Below are 18,173 nucleotides of genomic sequence, written 5' to 3' on the forward strand. Positions count from 1 at the left end.
AGCCCCAGTCAGAAAAACAACTTCTTAAAAAAGGAATAGTTACTTAAATGGTCCATGTTAATGTGTTTTACTATATTCTAAGGATTTAGAATTGATAGAACTCATTCTTTTAAAACTGAAAACCAGTTCATTCTCTGCCTCAGAAAATGAGTTGTCTGTTATTCAAACAGGACTAAACTATGTTCCTGTATATTTAGACACACACATGCCAACAAAACTAAGTCCCTATATCGCCAGATAAATATTAATAAAAACAAAAGAAAGCTAATGCAATGCAAAATTAAGACAAAAGAAAATAATACCAAAATATTTTTGCAGTCAATATTCATCAAATTGCTGCCACAGTCTTGGAAAAGAGGCAACATATCTTACGACAAGGCCCCGTAGCTGCTTCTAAATATGACTCATTGAAAAATGGTAACAGAGTAGACTTGGAAGTCTTAGTAAACTAACACAACAAGCATAATGGCTATTTTCCCTAAAAAATACCCAAAAGCCATCAATAGAAATTTTAAATTCTTCAAAACATAAGAGAAAGTTTGAAAAGAAGGAATCTTTTTCTTGGGAATCTTGTTTAAAACAAAGAAATACTTCCATACTTCATTCCCACCTTAGAGCTGCCATGTTGGAAATAGAAGGTGAACGAGAGTGCAGACTGGGTGATGAGGTGGAGCGACTCTGACTGTGAATAGAGGAGTAATTCTGGAAAGGTGAAGCCACAGGGGAATCTCCTTTGGAGAGGCTTCTGAGGTGTGCTGTGAGGGAGCTACTAGTGGCCACATTCTGTGGGGTTCCCCCCTGTTCAGAGAACTTTAAAACAACATTCTCTTCCTTAAGTCAAAATGATGAGAAGGGAAAAAAAAAGAGTAATTAGATTAAGTGTTAATTTCCTTGTGAGACTTCAGGGTAGATGCCAGTTATTAAAGACATATTTTATTTACCAAAGCTTAATCTATTTCACAAAAAAATGTGAAATTTTTCAGTATTAACTACCCTTGCATATTACCAAACAGCTTGTCTTTATTCTTACCTCTGTTTTGACTCTCCGAAGAGTCCACACAGAATGCAAACTTTGAATAGAGTCATAGGTCATTATAATGGAAGGGTCAGTGTTGAGAAAAACAATTTTCATTGAATTATCTACAACATACTGCACTCGGGATGAACCAAAAAGACCTTAAAGATAAAATAGAAATGATCAGGTATTGAACAATGACCTTTAGAAGACTATTCTTCATGAAGTGACTTCTTGCAATTTTTCAAGATAAAGAGAAACCAAACCAATTAAGGCACAAAACCCATTAATATTTAACACAATTAACTGTGAATTTTTAATAAATTTATCATGGACATCAACTTCCTTAAAATACCTTAAAGATGACAATGCTACCAGTTTCAATTTCACATACATGCAACTATACATTGAAAATTTGTACTGACTCACCATTAAATTCATTAGCCACCGATAAACAGTCCATGACCCCTTCAGTAAACAACTTATTTATAAATTGCAATCAACTCTTCTGCCAAGTTTGACTTCCTTACTGTTCTGTTCTTCTTTATAAAATCTGGTCTCTTCAGCAACTATTAAAATAGGGCTAAATAGTAGTACACTACTACATCTGCTTTACCAAATACACATGCAGAGTTTTTTCCAAGTGAGTTTACCTTTTACTTCTACAGTACCATTAATTGATTTCTATATCCTTATTTGACAGCTTCCTAAATGCTTCCCTCTCAGTTAAAATATTAAAAAATAAAAGATACCATTACTGTATAAAAATGAGAAGTACTTTACAAAGAAATAAAAATCACTCTTAATTCCATCATCTCAAAATATCCACTATTATCAAGGAGTATCCTTTCTATTTCTTTTCCCTTTGCATATACACATATTTTTTCTGTTTTTACAAAATTAGAATCATATTGTAGTTAGTTTTATATCTTAGTTAATATTATGAATAAGCAATTCCCGTGGTCATTAAATATTATTCAAAAACACTATCAGTAATGGCTGCAAACTATTAAATCACAGGCTCTAACATGTTTAATTGTCTGTAATTGTTACCAATATAATATAGAACTATCAAAAAACTTTTTCTGTAACAAAACCAAAAAATAAATAGTTTAGGCTTTGCAGACCACATACTGGCTCTGTTGCATGTATTTTAGTTTTTTTCTACAATCCTTTAAAAAGGTAAAAACCATTCCTAGCTCACAAGCCATACAAAAAACACGCTGCTGTCTGGCTTGAGCCTATGGACTATAGTGTGCCAAGCCCTAATATAGAAGATTAAAAATCTCAGTGGTATTTCAGAATATGAACTTGGAATAAAGTCCTAAAAATAAAATTGCTCAAAGAATATAAATTTTTTTAAGCTTTTAAATCATCATTATCTATAATTACCTATCGTGTTTGGCCAACTTAAAATTTAAAAATAAGCATCTATAAATAATGTTAAAAGTTCTGAGTCCCAGAAAATTATGTTATTATGGGCAGGAGAAATAAAATATTAAAATTTATACAATACAGGCCTAAGGCTATACATTTTCTATTCTTCAAAATGAAAAAACAACTTTAGTTCATCTAAGTACTCATTTATTTACTTACTAATTACTGAGGAACAAGTTGCATCATCTACAGTTAAGTTAGCAAATGTATCAGTATTCCTGAGTGACTTATAGGTCCTAGTTTTATTAAGAGTAACATTAAAACAGTTAATATCATAATTATTCAAGAAGCTCTTGCTTTGACTTTAATTATCTTCATAATAAACAAGTTATTTTTGTAAAATGCTTAAGTTACATTACTTTTTTAAAAAGTCGTATTTTCTTAAGCTCTTTCATTTTGTCCCCTCCCCCAAACCTACATAAAAGAACTTAGAAAACTATACTTACTTCCAGATTTACAAACAAGTGGGGTTATTTCATCTAGAGGATGCAGCATGCTGAACATAGTAGGTAAAGGTTCTCTAGTAATAAACAAATAAATAATCAATCACCAACACAACTTCACTTGTGCACAAAATCTGCACTTTCCTTACAAAGAATTATCTTCTCCAGATCACACAAGCAACTAGTAACCTACAATCTCAAAAAGCAACCGTCTAAACTTTTCACATACTGTTTTCACAGTATCTTCCAATTCATTCCTAGAAATCTCTCTTCGTATGCAGGATAATTCTATGAACACACACAGAAGGAAATCAATACAGCTGAGGAAGTATCTACAAACAGTAGGCATCCTGTTACAGAACCAATGGAGTAACAGGCACTGAGCGGTTTTTTTTGGTTTTCTTTTAAGCCTCTCTTACTGACAATGTGTTTTTGGCAGCTAAGAAAAATTTAGTCTCCTATTCCTATTTACAAAGGACTGCACTTACAATTTTTTTAAAGAAAAACTTCAAGTAAATTAAAAGGCTGCATTTTTTTAAGGAGTGATTGAGAAAAGGACTAACAAAGAGATTAAAATCTTTTGGCAATTATTTTAAAACTTAGTGTCTACTACTTCCATCACATTATGATAGGTACTGTATGTTCCTGCCCTGCAGCGAGCTCACAATTTATTAGGAAGACAAGGGAAACATTCCATCAATAAACACCTACCATTTACTGTGTGCCTAATATGTTCTAAACCCTGTGTCAAAGATTATGTACATTCACTTATTTAATCATTGCATAAAACCTAAGATGTAAATGATAGTATTTCTTACAGATATGGAAACTAAAGCTAAGAAAGTTCTAATGATTTGCCCAAAGTAGCAACGTGAAAAAAATGGCAGGGCTAAGAATTGAGTCTTATCTTTAAACCACCTGTGTGTTCAATTTTACTACTTGGAAGAAAAAAAGCTGTAGATAATTCATACCAAGTGAGAAGCAGAACATATTAAGTGCACAATACTGAGATGAAAGAAAATGGCATTTATCTACGCTATTAGCATGGGAAATTATCATCACCTCAAACTTCTAAGTAAACAATTTTACCTCAGAACCAACACAAAAAAGCCCAAGCAATAATATTCTGAAATGAGTACAGCTGAGTACCTGGGTGGACCTGGAGGTACTTCATGTGAAGAACTGCTTCGTTCAAACAATAATCCATATTTGGTGGGCCAAACATTTGCAACCTAACAGGTAAAAGGATGGGAAAAAACAGAAATAAAAGAAGCTACTCTTTGTAACATGCTTTTAGGTAACATTATAGAACATTAGATTTTTTTTTCTAATCTCAATCTAAAAAAAAAGAGCTTTACAGAAGAACATGGTCATTAACTGTATTTTTTTAGAAGTAATTCTAACAAGCAAGTCTAAGACAAAATCAAATCTAAGGAAGAGCTCAGTCTGAAATTCCTGCCACTGGCAAATACCAGTACCAAAATGACAATGTGACAAAATTTTTAACAATAGCACTAGGCATTAAAAAGATGATGAGAAATAGGGAAAAGACTAATATTGCTTATTTGCTTTAATATAGCCAAAATAATTACTTATACTTAACCTGAAAATACCTCTCAGAAGAAACTTCATAATTCACTTCACTGAATAATTTATTTTTAATGCAAAGAATGGAAAAATGGTAAGTCACTAAAGATGCTAAAATTTACTTACACTGAGTAAAAATAATGTTCTTAATTACTACATGACAAAAAGTAGCAAGACTTCTAAAACCAGTTACTTCATGAATATTCTCCAGCAAAACACAAGAACACTACAGTAACATTCAAGTTTACCTGAAAAGGTAAAGAAGCTATGTAATCCTTTCCTTCTATGCTATGCATGTTAACACATGAACTTTGCAGTATACATATGCATTTTTCTACTTCATCACTACCTGAAAAGAAAAGGTATAAGATGTATACATTTTTTTCCAAAAAAATTCCCAACAATCACAATTTGCAATTTCCAACAGCACAAATTCTTTAATGTACAATGTAAAAATGCTTAGGCTAGACCATATCATTAGTGACTATGTATTTTGAACAAAAACAAAAAAAGACATTGAGGTAAACATTTGGAACCATAAGATGAAATAAAATTTCAAAAAGAAACTTACTGTAGACCTTTTCAGATTTATCCTGTGATATAATGAAGTCACACCACAATGCCTAAAATCAAAACAAAATGCTTACCTCAGAAAACTGTATTTCAATAATAAATGATTAACTAATGGTATCTAAATAATGACATCTACATAATAATTGTCCCTCCTCATCAACTCAACACATACATCATGGGAATAAAAAAGAGTAAGGTAAAAGAAAATCAAACTAATTAATGATATATGTTGTAAGGAGAGATAAACTATGTTTGCAGATTTTATGGGAAGAAAAGGGAAGACAAAAATCAAAAAACATACCAGACAGAAGCCTTCTAGCAAAAGTGAATTCAAACAAGAGGCTCAACCTGCATGAAACCCCTCTATCCTAGACAAAGCTAACGAGTATTACAAGAGTTGAAAATTGCCAAGCTATTTTATAATCTACAGACTTACCTAATGATCTTATCATTCTTAGACTGTCCCAGACTTGCTTTAGAAGAAAATCTTTAGAAAAATTAACATTTCCCTTTTTTAAAGGCCCATCTTAGAAAATGTAAACTAGGAAAAGCCTTTTCTTTGTATCACTCAAACCCAATTTTTATTTACTCAATATTTTGCAACCAATTATAATCATCATGTGTTACATTATTTTTGTTCCCTTAATGTCTTAAAACTTCTCATCAATAGTAACAGATCAAATTACTCAAGGACAGATTATCATTAACCTGACAAGGGACAGTATAAAAAAAAAGTGATGACAGAGAAAAATAAATGAAATTTTTATTTTCCTACCATTATCTTCTCTACATGTTAAAATACACCCAGCTGCTGGGATCATTATGCTATGTTTTATCATTTCTGTTAAACTTTAAAACAAAGGCGCTTTTTTTTTTAAGTGTTAAATAGTCAATCAAATGCTAAAATTCAAATCAACTCACCTGTTGCACAGGACTGTCAACTGTAAATGCTTTATAAACAGCCAGTGCCTGGCTTTTACTCCCTTTGCTCCAGATCACCATATTTCCAGCCACATACAGTTCCTCATCATAATCCACTTCTTCTCCAATGTCACTTACACCTTTCCTCAACTGCCAGCTTTCCTTAAAAATAACACATGGAAGGTATGTTCAAGCACTTTTCCTTGTCAGTACTATGGAAAGCAATATTTATTAATTAAATCAGTTATCCAGATACAAGTCTCCTACTTTCTCCCTGTCTCAATGTCCCTGGAGTAAGGCTCAAAACTCTTACAAGGTTTGATGCCACTAATTAACATAGTAAGGTGTGTGGGTGTGTGTACTATATATCTTACAAGATTGCATAAACAAATATTTACTCAACAATTCTCTGTATTATAAAAAAAACAAAACAGAATGAACAAAGCAGCAGTAGACTCATAGACACTGAGAAGTGACTGGTGGTTACCATGGGGGAGGGGTTGGGGGAGGTGGTGAGGAGGGTGGAGGGGATGAAGGTGCACAACAATTTCCCAATCATAATATAAGTTGGTCGCGGGGATAGTAGTAGAGCACAGAGAATATACTCAATGATTCAGTAAATCTTTCTATGTTGACAGATAGTAACCACACTAGTGGGGGTGAGGTTTTAATAATAAACTCTTAAACCACTGTGTTGTATATCTGAAAACAATATAAGACTGTATACAATGATACTTCAATTTTAAAAAAAGAATTTTTTGTATTAAATGTTTAATATTATCCTACAATATTATTCTGCCAAAAATATAAACTAACAAAAATTATACCTTATCTATAGATCCAAAGATGAAACCAACATGCTGGAAGACTAAAAAGGCCTGTTAAGCATGAGAGTGGTTACGGAGAGGGGCAGTGAGGTGCACATGGGAATCCCTGGAGGAGTTTGTGCACAACGGAGAGTTCCCTGCTTCACGCTGCGTATACATACACCTTCCTTCCCCTGTCCCACCCATCAACATGAATGAGAGAGAAGGGTTTAGATTTCTAACTACATAAACTTCCCCTCTCTTGAGATTTTGGTATTCCAAGGGGATATGAAAATGGAGTAAGGCAGGAAAGACTGATTTTCTGACACACACGTCTCTATCTACTTGTGTACCTTTCTTTTCTGTTTTGGAAACATGTAAGTTTTTCAGCAGGGACCATTTCTAACTCTAACATCTAATCATTTGACAACATGAAATCTGGTTCCCACATACTAAAGTGGAGAGAAAGAGGTTAAAAATGAACCACAATTATAATACTGAACTTGACTCTCATTATTAAACTGAGTTTTACATCTAAATAATTATAACACTATAATACAACAGTCACTATATTAGCCTTGACTGAAGTTACCAAACCTGAACCTTTGCCCCAGAAGTAGCAGCATATTCATTTCTCTGAGTAGTCTTAAATCACAAGTAGATTATGTCACTCTATGTATCAAAAATAAAATGGAAAACTTAACGGAACCTTGTGTTTCTCGTGGATTGTAACCTCCTGCAGGGATCCCACCAAGCCTGCAGCACCGTCAGAAGACCATAATTCAGAGGCCGGCTGCAGCTGGCGAAGCTGAAGGTTCAGAGCATTAGGGTGGTGCTTACAGTGGTCTCTACCGAAAGGAACAAATTCCTGCAAATCCCCGGCTGCAATCATTGTTGCCCTTTCTTCATAGAAGTTCGACATGGGTTCCAAATATCAACATTATTTCTATATGAATTCAAACATATTCTGGTCAGATGCTGGAGTCAAAACCAGAATAAAAATATCATAAAAGTTTACAGAAGAGCCATTAATTCTATATGAGTGTCAAATAATCCTACCATATGGAAGGTGTACAAGTAACCATATTATCTAAGGGTATTCCAGATCTTGACTCTCTGGGACAATCAGAGCAATCTCCACACTTTGGTTGCATACTAACCAACAGACAGTTACCATTATCAGAAACCAGTGGGTTGAGACAAATGCTTATGTCCACAGCACCTGTCCTGTACTTCCTACTATTGTCCACCAATATTTCACACTTCACATTAATGAAGTACTTAGACAAGCTGTACTTTATAATCCCAGTGACTGCCTGGCTTCTCAACATTTAAGGTCATTTCTGTTCAGATGCTGGAACCTCATTGGAAAAGCACACCTCTGGCATATTGGAATGAAACAAAAAACCACTTATTACTTCTAATTCGTCAGAAGTTGGTTGACCAATCTACAAAGGATCTAATAAACTACCAAATGTCACCAGTAGTTTTGACACCACAATTCACCTAAACATGTAACAATAATCAATTCCAATTTTTGGTCCAAACCGAGAGAACCAAGGCACACGTAATTCTCACCATGCAACAGTAATGCTTGTAGCAAATTTAAGAGTCCTAGCTTTTAATTAATATCTATTACAGTACAGTCATTACTACAAAGATGTGGATGAGCTGAGAGTAAAAACATGCCCCTTTTTCCAAAACATTTCTATCCACAGTGATTGACAGCCAATAGAATTTCTGACACTGTATGATATGGTACATAAAGGGGATGTCAGTTCATCTGAGACAGCACCTACGTTAAAAACCAATTTTGTCCCATCACATTTAAACTGAAATCCTCAAACACAGGAATCAAAACATTTGATGTCAACACCACAGACAACCTTTAAAAAGTGTTTGAAACAGCACTCACAATTAAAATAGTTTAATTAAGAGACCTCTCATCTGGTGGGGTGGGGGGACAGTTGGCATCAGTAGTTTTCTTTGCTGCAATATCTCAAAGCTTCCGTAACCCCTATGCAGCATCTCTGGTCACAAAGGTATTTTGCTGTGAATGTTATTCCTGAGAAAACTGTATGTCACAATCATGACACTTTTATTTTCCTCCCGCTAAAATTCAGCATTCAGAACACTTGAAATTCAGACATTAACTAAAATAGTGCCTTAGAAAACTTACAAGAAAACAAAAAATTCAGCTGGTCTTCCTATATTCTAGTCAACAGGATAAGCAACATTAAAGAACTTGACACTTTATCCAACTTCAGCTGTGCAATTTTGAAATGTTATCCTATTAAAACTTTGAGAGAAAATTACAAAAATATTAATTATAAAACTATTTTCACAGTACAGTATTTTTCTGTACTGATTAAGGAAAAATATTCAAGGCTTTTACAGTACACCAAACTTTAATGTTTTGCTTATATGGGCAACATTAAGAGCTACATGTATAAGTACTATATTAAATTGATATGCTATAAATGAAGATACCAGTATTGCTTACTTTAGGAACCTACCAAAGGTAACCACAAAGCTACTTCAAGAAGAGACCCAAATGTACACAAAGGGCATCTGAGTATCTGCAAAAAAGGCAGAGCTTCCCCGTCCTCTTTAGGTTTTAAGTGAAACCGCTAAACTAAGAGCCTGGACCAAAGACCGCGTCAGAGAGACAAACGACCTATATAGAAATTGAGGCCCGCATGGTACACGGTGTTTGGCTCAGGAAGGAAGTCAGCGAGGAGGGGAGGGGAGGCGCACCCACAGAAAGACCAGCCACAGGCCGGGAGCCCCCGGGCTCCGCCGCGCGCTCAGGGCCTGCCTCCGCGTCGCCGGGCACGGGTTGGCCTCGGGGCGGGTGTGAGGGTCAGGGGACAAGCAGTGAGCCACCGAGCACTGCGGGCCCGGCCCACACCTGTGTAACGGGACGCGTCAGGCGCGGCGAGCCCCGGCTGCTCCCCGGAGGCGAGGGGGCCGAGAGGGCCCGAGAGCAGCGACGGGGTGGGTCACGGTGACTCCACGGCCACTGCAACTTCTCATTCCCTCTCCCTCCCCTAGTCCGGAGGAAGAATGGAGAGCAGCTGCGAACGCGACACCTAAGGACAAGCAGGCGTGCAGTCAAGCAACTCAGGCGAGATGTTCAAAAGGACGCTTCCATCTTGGATCTCCCGTCCTGCCTCGCGTCTGGGCGGAGAGGGGCGGGGCTTCGCGGGAGCCGCGGCCCTGACGCCTGCGCAATTGCTAGAAGAAGGCGAGGGCAACGCCAGATGACGGCCTCAGCTTTTTTTGCGCGGTACCGGGACCCGAAGGTGGACTACCTGGGCTGCAGTCTGTGTGGGACACGACCCTCCTGACGCCCAGATCTTCTCCGGGTCGTGTCACTTTCGAGTTTGAACTGCCGCCTGCCTCTGAATTAGGAGATATTCTAGCTAGCGAGTCTCCAATATCTGTCTGATGTGTAAGGCCTTAAACTATCCATTTTAGCGAAGAGAGTGAAAATGTATGCCACGTTTCCGTCCCTTCTGAGCCTTTGAAGCTTCCTCCCTTCCTCTCAGGGCCTTCAGAGGGCTCTGCAGCTACCTCTACCTGACTTGCACGGAATCCCACACTTGAGCCCTTCTCGTGGTCTAGTTCCTAACAATCTCATAGTGTCACAAACTACCTAAAGCACTTTTGTTAAAGCAAGGTTTCATATTTTTTAACTACCGCAGAAGAGAGGTAAAACAAGTTCTCTAACACCTGAACTCATACTTGGTTTTTATAGGATTGGAGGAAAAGGGCCAAAAAAAAAAATCAGGGGACAAAGGAAAAAGAAAAATAATATAAAGTTCATTACCAGTTCACTTACAAGCTACTTGATTAACAAGTACAGTTAATACTCTCACTTAACCATTGTTTCTGAATGTATCCAATTTTCCAATATATGGTTCACAAACTTTAAGTCAATTCAAGCATACGGATTAGGATTTATATTTAGAGTAGGGTGACCAACCAACCATACCAGTTTTCTCAGGACTGGGGTTTCCCAGGACACAGGACTTTCAGTTTTAAAACCAGATATCGCAGGCAAACTGGGACTACTGGTCACCCCAGTTTAAAATAATAGCTGGCAGGCTTTATACACATTCGAGCAAACCCTTACCTTCTGGGACCTTGGGTACTGGGGTAGTTAAGGGACATGAGCCCCACAGCATATGAAACAGTATCTTCTCCATGTCAAACATGGCTGGCCTGGCTGACCCAGCTTCATGTCTCACAGAGTATTTATAAAAGCAATTTTCAGATCAGGACAATTTACAGCATTGCACTGAATAAATAGGAAGTCTAGAAATCTAAAAAATAAGGACTTTAAGCCTCTGGGTCTCTGCTATAAATTGTCCTGATCTCAAAACAGTTTTTATAATTCTCAAGCCAAAAAGGAGGAGAGTGGACAGATGAAACTAGATAGGCAAAATGTTGGTAAGTGTTGATTCTTAGTGATGAGTATGTGAGCGTTCAGTACTAAAAGTGGACTAAAATTTTGCCATGTCTAAAATTTTCCATAATAAATAGTTTAAAAAGGCAAAATAAATAAATGCTGTCTTGTCAGAGAGGACTTCTCTGACCACCTGTCTAACCTTGGTACCCAAGTTCCCCTCTATGATCCAGTTTACTTCCTTCATTAAACTTTTCACAAACTATAGCTTTTTTTTCTTTTTTGTTTGTTTCTAGACTCCCCCTCTAGAGTACAAGCTCCATCTGATTCCTGACAGTGAAGTGGTACAGCATCAACCACTTGTACTTAGAGGATCAGCAATATATACTTTTTAAATGAGTGAATGAATGAATGAATAACAAAACCAGATTTGGGTGAGAGTGGGAGTAAAAAGCATTCTCAGGTACTGTCAAATGAGAGTATAAATGCATACACTTCTCCGGAAGACAGAAAGGGGTGAAGATGAATAGACCAGGTTGCTTTATATCATAGGGGAAAATGGAAACAACCTGCATATTCATCAATAGGGGACTTCTAGGTAAAGATGACAGATTAAACTGTTCCTTCTCCAAATGCCACTTAAACAACAATAAAGGATTTTTTTAAGTTATAAACTTAAGAGAGTAGGGTACATGGGAAAGGAGGTAATAGCTCCAAAATTTTGGAAGCTATAAATGAAAGTGATTAGTTATTTAAGTCATTTAAGAAAACCATTAAACAACAATGGGGAAAAGGTAAGGGCTAAGCTAGATTATACTATAAAACCGCAAAAGTCTCAGGAATTGGTGGCATTGGATACCCCTAGATGTGGTTATGAATACAGAGAACAGAGTGCTAAGATGAGAAGGTTGGGGTGAGAGCCCATTTAAAACTGAATCAATTTGTCCCCCACTCCAATCCAACACAAATAACTGTCCCTCCCCATTAGGACAAAAGCCTAGAGAGATGAACAGAGTTTCTGTTTGGGAAACATTAAGCCCAGTGTAAGGGGTGATGCCATAATAAAAATAAGGAATTGTGGTATATTAGCTATTGACATGCATACATCCAAGCCCACCTCTACTCTAGTCCCCTCTCACAGTCACCCAGGATCCAGCAGCTAGTCTCTACCCTTCAGTCAAGAATGGGAGTCCTCTGCAGAATCTCATTTCGCCAAGGGGAAAAATCTAAACACACTGTTATTCTACATTACTGGTGGGAATGCCAAATGAAGTCTCTCACATGATCCAATATGTGTGCTTCCCGTATGTTGCTGACTGTGGTGATGTAAGCCTTTGAAACACAATGTGAATTTGCCCCCACCACACACACACACACACACACACACACACACACACAAATGCACATGAAAATACTGAGCTGGGTGATTTCAAATCTCCTGTTCCACACATGCAATGAGGGATCTTACAAAATTATACCCGAACAAACTCAAGAACTGGACACTTGGCCTTTCAGCATCCTAGCTGAATGGCATATCATACCAGAACTCTCTGTCCCATTAACAAATGACAAGTGCCAGACAGTGGAACTTCAGATGTGTTTTTCAGCCTGGTGGAAACAACTACCACTTATTTTTATAATAAATTGCAAACCTAGATATTTGCCCTTCTGCTTTTCCCAGGACACCCAGTGGACTCTCTTACATGCACAATAGCACCTCCCCAACAAACTACAAAAACCCAACAGTTGCCTTTTTATACATTGTTCAATACTCTGAAGGGCACCCTTAAACAACGCCATCCTTTTCTGAGCTGGACAATTTTACTTCCATTAAGTTTTCTAGCCTGTCAGATGGATTTTCTAGCCAGAGTCCCAAAAAATCCCAAAAGGAAATAACTTTGTAAAAATAAGGCAAAACCAAATGAGTTCCGCCTCCCCCCAAATCCGCCACCCCAGAGAATAAGATGGATTCTGTCAGGCTACCAGGGCCTAAAACAAAATGGATTTGGATGCCATGTATTGACAAGAGGCTCCCCACATATTCTGTGTCCTTGGAAGAACCACAAAATGAAGTCTATTCTCCAAAGCAGAACGAGTCCCTGATATGGTCCTGCTCCCGCTGCCAAAACAGACCGGGGCTGAGAAATCAACCAATCAGCTGTCACTCGGATCAACCAATCAAGTCTTAACAAGCCTACATCTTCATTCCCATACGGACCTGTATGGGAACGTGGGCAGAAAATCTTTACTATAAAAACAACTTTCTCTCTTTGTTTCCTTGGACTTCTGGTTCACCGCTGAAGGCTCTGACTCACCGGTTTGCAAACTGTTGTTTTTTTGTTTTTGTTTTTGTTTTCAGTAAAGCTCTCCTTGTTTATCTTTCCTGCCTTACAGAGAGATTTATTGACACCTTTATTCCACTATCATGTTCTGTGCTGAATGGATTCTTTTACTTGTTCCATTTCATTTTGCAACAATTGCAAAAGCTATTGAGGGCTTGGAATTAGCTGTTATTTTGCTATAGTTCCAATACCCAGTGACTCCTCATCAGGGTGTGAAGCACACTGATTAATAGCGTTGCTGAGACAGGGACCATGGGCTTAGGCAGAGTAAGGTGAGGGCCTCCGGAGAAAAAGCAGAGCAAGATAATTACAGTCAGAACAATGTAACAATATGCAAAGAAGTCCCTATCAAAACTCTGTGTTAAGCATTATGCAAAGTCAGAGTCACACTAATTCTCTAGGGTAAAGATTTGTATACATGACTAGGAATATAGACATTCTTCAGTGAAATCGCTTGAAGCCCCAAAGGCCAGGAGCAACTTGGCCTGGAATGTTTGAGTGTTCTGCAGATAAAGAAAAGTATCTCAGCAAAAACCATCACTTTATTTTATCAGTTACATCATGACAATGTAAAGTTTACCTTATCCTGCTAAAAGGCCCAGTTTATTTTAATTGTAACTATGTGCTATTTTCCCTTCTCTAATGTAAGCTGCAACCTAGGCAAAAGACTACTTTGGTAAGCAATCTCAACTATAAACAACCCAAGCAAACAGACAACAACTCAGCCCACGTTGGGGGCAGGGCAGGCAGTCTTACAAGTCAGCCCTCCTAACCCTTTACCCTCATTCCTGAAAATCCTCAATCGCGAATAAAACCCCTAGACAATGAGCCAACGACGACGGACTCTTTTGTCCCCTCCCGGCATGAGCTGGAAGCTCTTTCCTCTCACTTTATCTCTAAATAAAAGCCTGTACCTTGCTCTCCTACCTTGAGTGTTTGTTCAGCTCATTCTTCGGCTTCGTGAACAAGAACCCCAGCATCATTGCTTTGTGATCATGGGTCTGAAGAGGTTCACAGAGATTTGTACCAGCTTGTTGGCACTATTTACTGAAAACAGTGAGATAGATAATCTGCTGTAGAGTCTGGTTATGCCTCAGGAATATGCTTAGATAACCAGCAAAATCTAAAGTCCCCAGCTGAACTTCTATTTTGGGCTCCCTGGTTCCAAGGTGCTCCAGGTGGCCTCTGATCTGGGTGCATCCAGCCACAGCCTTACGAAAGGGAGGACAAAGGATCCTGTATTTGGCCTCTCTGGACCGCTCAACATGAAATAACCCGTAACTGTGATGCATGTCCTTACTTCCCTGCAATTGCTATATGGTGTCCTCTTCTGTAACAAACCATAGGATTTGGATCCAATGAGTCTTCTTTAGCAATGGATTCCTATTTAGCTGCCACTTAGTTATACAAGTGCAGTGATACACTTGTGTTCAATTTAATATTCTGAATGGATTGTCTTACCAACAACATAGTCCCCGAAGAGCTATACGCCGGAACCCCCAGCACGCTCAATGGAGAGTCTCCTGTGAACCATCTACACTGCCCCAGAAACTACAAGATGCTTGTGCTCACTTAAGATAGTGGGCCTTCAGAGTTGACCCTCATATATGCACCATCCCAGCTCCCCAGAAAACTTCAAGAACTTGGCACTTGTATTACCGACATGTTGCTCAGCACACTAAATGGGGGGAAAGAGGTCAAGGGGCTTAGGATCTGTGGATGCTAATCTGTTGGAATGTTATTTATATGGCACTGAAACCACCAAGAATATGACCCAGATCATGTGAAGGAAGTAGCATTTATGCATGTACTGAAATCTTCAAGGAATGAGAGGGACAGACCCAGGAGTTTGTAGATGGCTGCAGCAAGGAGGTCTAATGATAAAAGATTCAAAGCCAGAGACTTTTTTGAGAGGAGGGACAGAGGATGGTCTTAAGGCAGCAAGGAGAACCCCATGTCTGGGCTTAGGTAAGAGGGAATGTGAGTGTAGGAGGCGTGGTTCAGCAAAGGAAAACCAGGTGCTGGGACTAGAATGACTGCTGGGTGGGTGATGGCCAAAATGTTCCAGACTTTGGCACTAGCGGCCATGGCTACTGGCTCTCTGAGGGAGGCACTGTGCACCAGCTCAGTGATATGCCTTAGATATTGGTGCTATAGCTGTACTCGAGCACATGCTCAGGCGATTTCCATGGAATGGTAAATGAACGAACGACTCTCTGGTACTGAAACTGGGAAGGAGCCATTTCTTGGCACACCATCATTCACAGAGTATCCTGAGGTCCAGCCAGTTGTCTAGATACTGGGCAGACTGCACAATGTCACAGTGGATGGGAGGAGGCCAGCTCTGAACTGGGGGTCCACATGATGGACTGGAGGCAGGAGGAGGAAGCAATGACTAGGGAAAGGCAGAAAGGGTGGGGTGTGGGGGTGTGGCAGGAGGACAAAGAGAGGTGAGAGGGGAGTTTAAAATAGGGTCATTGAGGACAGAGTCTTTATACCTTGCATATGTGCTGTGGCCTGTTCCAATGAGGCCTTTGACTGGAAGTTTTAACTCCTCTCACAGGTATGTTGAACACGATCAATGCCCAGGTAGTGATCACAATGCCAGTTGATTTTGGGCACAGCCCTTCCATACTTGAGTCAGTGGGGATAATCTTCCCTAGCCCCAGAGTGAACACTACTGCAAATCCTTGACATTCCTTCTTTTTCTTAGTGCAAATAGTAGGGGTCCCATGTAACACATGGAAGCTTAGCAGATACAGGAGACGTAGTGGGCATCAGAGTACAGGTACAGGTTCTAGAAATGGTGTTGCTCTGCTGAAGCTGCACAAATGTAGCTTTGGGGGCAGAAGTCCTATTCACCCAGAAATAGTTATGTAATATGGGGTCTGATTTTCTTTTTCTCTCTCACATTTCCCTTCACATATTTTGATCACCTGATTAGGACTTTAAATTGCAACATTGTTGGGGGAGTGTTGTTTATTTGCCTTGTTTCTTGTCCCCGCTGCAACAAAGAATTGAAGGGCAGAGACACAGTAGTGAAGCAGAATAAAAGTTTTATTTAAAGTTATGCACTTAAAGAGAGAGAAAGTGCATGTGACCTCAGAGAGAGGAGAGCTCCCTGAAAGGAAGTTTAAGGCTACACAGTTAGAAAGTGCAGGTGACTTCAGAGATAGGAACGTCGAAAGGCTGAGATAAAGTTTTATTGAAGTTACTCACTTAGAAAGTGCGGGCGACCTAAAGAGAAGAGCACACTGAAAGGTTTAGGGTCTGGGGTTTTATAGGCGGTTGAGGATTTTCAGGAAAGTGGCAAAGGGGCAGATGCAGACCTGCCAAATGGTCCCAGAATGTTTATCTTTGATAAGACGTTAAGTTTCTTCTTTTAACTTTACACAAGAAATTTATGGCTGTGATTCCTTCCCAGGATAGCAGTTTCTGTTTGGAAGCAGATCAATCAAGACTGCCAGCCCTGCCTCCAAAGTGGGCTGAGTTATTGTCTGTTTGATTAAAATACTATCATAGCTTTAAGATGGAATTCTTCCTGAATAAGCTAGGCCTTTTAGCAGGTGCTAATTGATACAATGAAAACATAGGCCATGCTGAGATACTTTTCTTTATCTGAGGAGTATTCAACATTCCAGGTCAAGTTGCTGCTGGCTTGAGCTTTAATTGACTAACTCATTAACTCTGAGTCTTTTCTGGCTTTCAACTTTTAACTGGTTAACTCTTTGAGTCCCTTCTTGTGGGCTTTACTGGACTTACTCTCTTTCCACCCCACTCATATCTATTTTTCCTGCCTAACATCATTTAGATGCATGGCAACTATGAAATTAACACAGTAAAGCTGATATTCCACATTTCAGCTAAGGGTTGGTGTTTTTGGACTTTTAAAACATAGCTGCAAATTCTTCAATACTTCCATCAAAAAGAGGTGAGTGAATGTGTCTCCTCCCTGTGAGGGTGCGTGTGACTGCTCCACCAAGAGAGTCTGGTGATGTGGAGCAAGGTGACCACTGCGCTAGATCACAAAAGATAGAACACATAGAGCTTCTACCTGTTCAGTGGGCTGAATGCTTGCTCTTGGAGCCCTGAGCTGCTATGCAAGACTTCCAACTAGTCTGAGGCCACCACGGAGAAGGCCTTGTTTGCGTGCTCCAGTCTGCAGCCCTAACCTTCCAGTCATCTCAGTGTAAAAGCCAGCTATGTGAGGAAGTCTGCCTTCAGAGCTGGAATTGGCCAGCTTTCTCTGTAAAGGGCAAGATCAGGCTTTGTGGGCCATAAGATCTCTGTCACAACTACTCAGTTCTGCGGATATAGCATCAATGCAGCTGTAGATAATATGCACATGAATAGCTGTGTTCCTATAACATTTACTTGCAGAAAGAGGTGATAGGTCCACGGCTACAGTTCGCTGACCCATCTTAAATGACTCTAGTCCTTCACCATTTGAGCCTAAGATCTCGGCAGAGATGGAGAGCAAAGAGAAAATTCTCCCCAGTGCCCTGCCCAAATTGTTGCCCCACCAATTCAATGAGTCTAATACAACAGGCTGTTGTTTTACCCCCAACTGTGTTTGGGGTGGCAGGTCACGTAGCAATGGATAACTAGAACAGTTCATCCAAGGTAGGCCCCACGACG

The 18,173-nt window shown here is 39.1% G+C and overlaps 1 protein-coding gene across 7 annotated transcripts in view; it reads right to left on the reverse strand.

Annotated features, from left to right (window-relative positions):
* The window catches only part of ANAPC1 (anaphase promoting complex subunit 1), a 119,161-nt gene extending 109,215 nt beyond the window's left edge, over positions 1-9,946 (reverse strand). For 6 of the 7 annotated variants that reach the window (XM_057496998.1, XM_057496997.1, XM_057496995.1 and 3 more), the window contains exons 1-9: positions 9,694-9,946; positions 7,492-7,728; positions 5,977-6,138; positions 5,054-5,105; positions 4,731-4,831; positions 4,045-4,127; positions 2,899-2,972; positions 1,031-1,176; positions 611-831 (exon numbers count right to left, since the gene is read on the reverse strand). In XM_057496998.1, coding sequence (XP_057352981.1) covers positions 611-831; positions 1,031-1,176; positions 2,899-2,972; positions 4,045-4,127; positions 4,731-4,831; positions 5,054-5,105; positions 5,977-6,138; positions 7,492-7,704 — 1,052 coding nt within the window. In that variant the 5' untranslated portion in view covers positions 7,705-7,728; positions 9,694-9,946. Of the gene's footprint in view, positions 1-610; positions 832-1,030; positions 1,177-2,898; positions 2,973-4,044; positions 4,128-4,730; positions 4,832-5,053; positions 5,106-5,976; positions 6,139-7,491; positions 7,729-8,697; positions 8,813-9,693 lie in introns of all 7 variants that reach the window. The other variant, XM_057496996.1, reaches the window with a different exon arrangement.
* Between the last annotated feature and the right edge of the window lie 8,227 nt (positions 9,947-18,173).

The sequence above is a fragment of the Manis pentadactyla genome, chromosome 2, assembly GCF_030020395.1.
Source record: "Manis pentadactyla isolate mManPen7 chromosome 2, mManPen7.hap1, whole genome shotgun sequence".
Lineage (NCBI taxonomy): Eukaryota > Metazoa > Chordata > Mammalia > Pholidota > Manidae > Manis > Manis pentadactyla.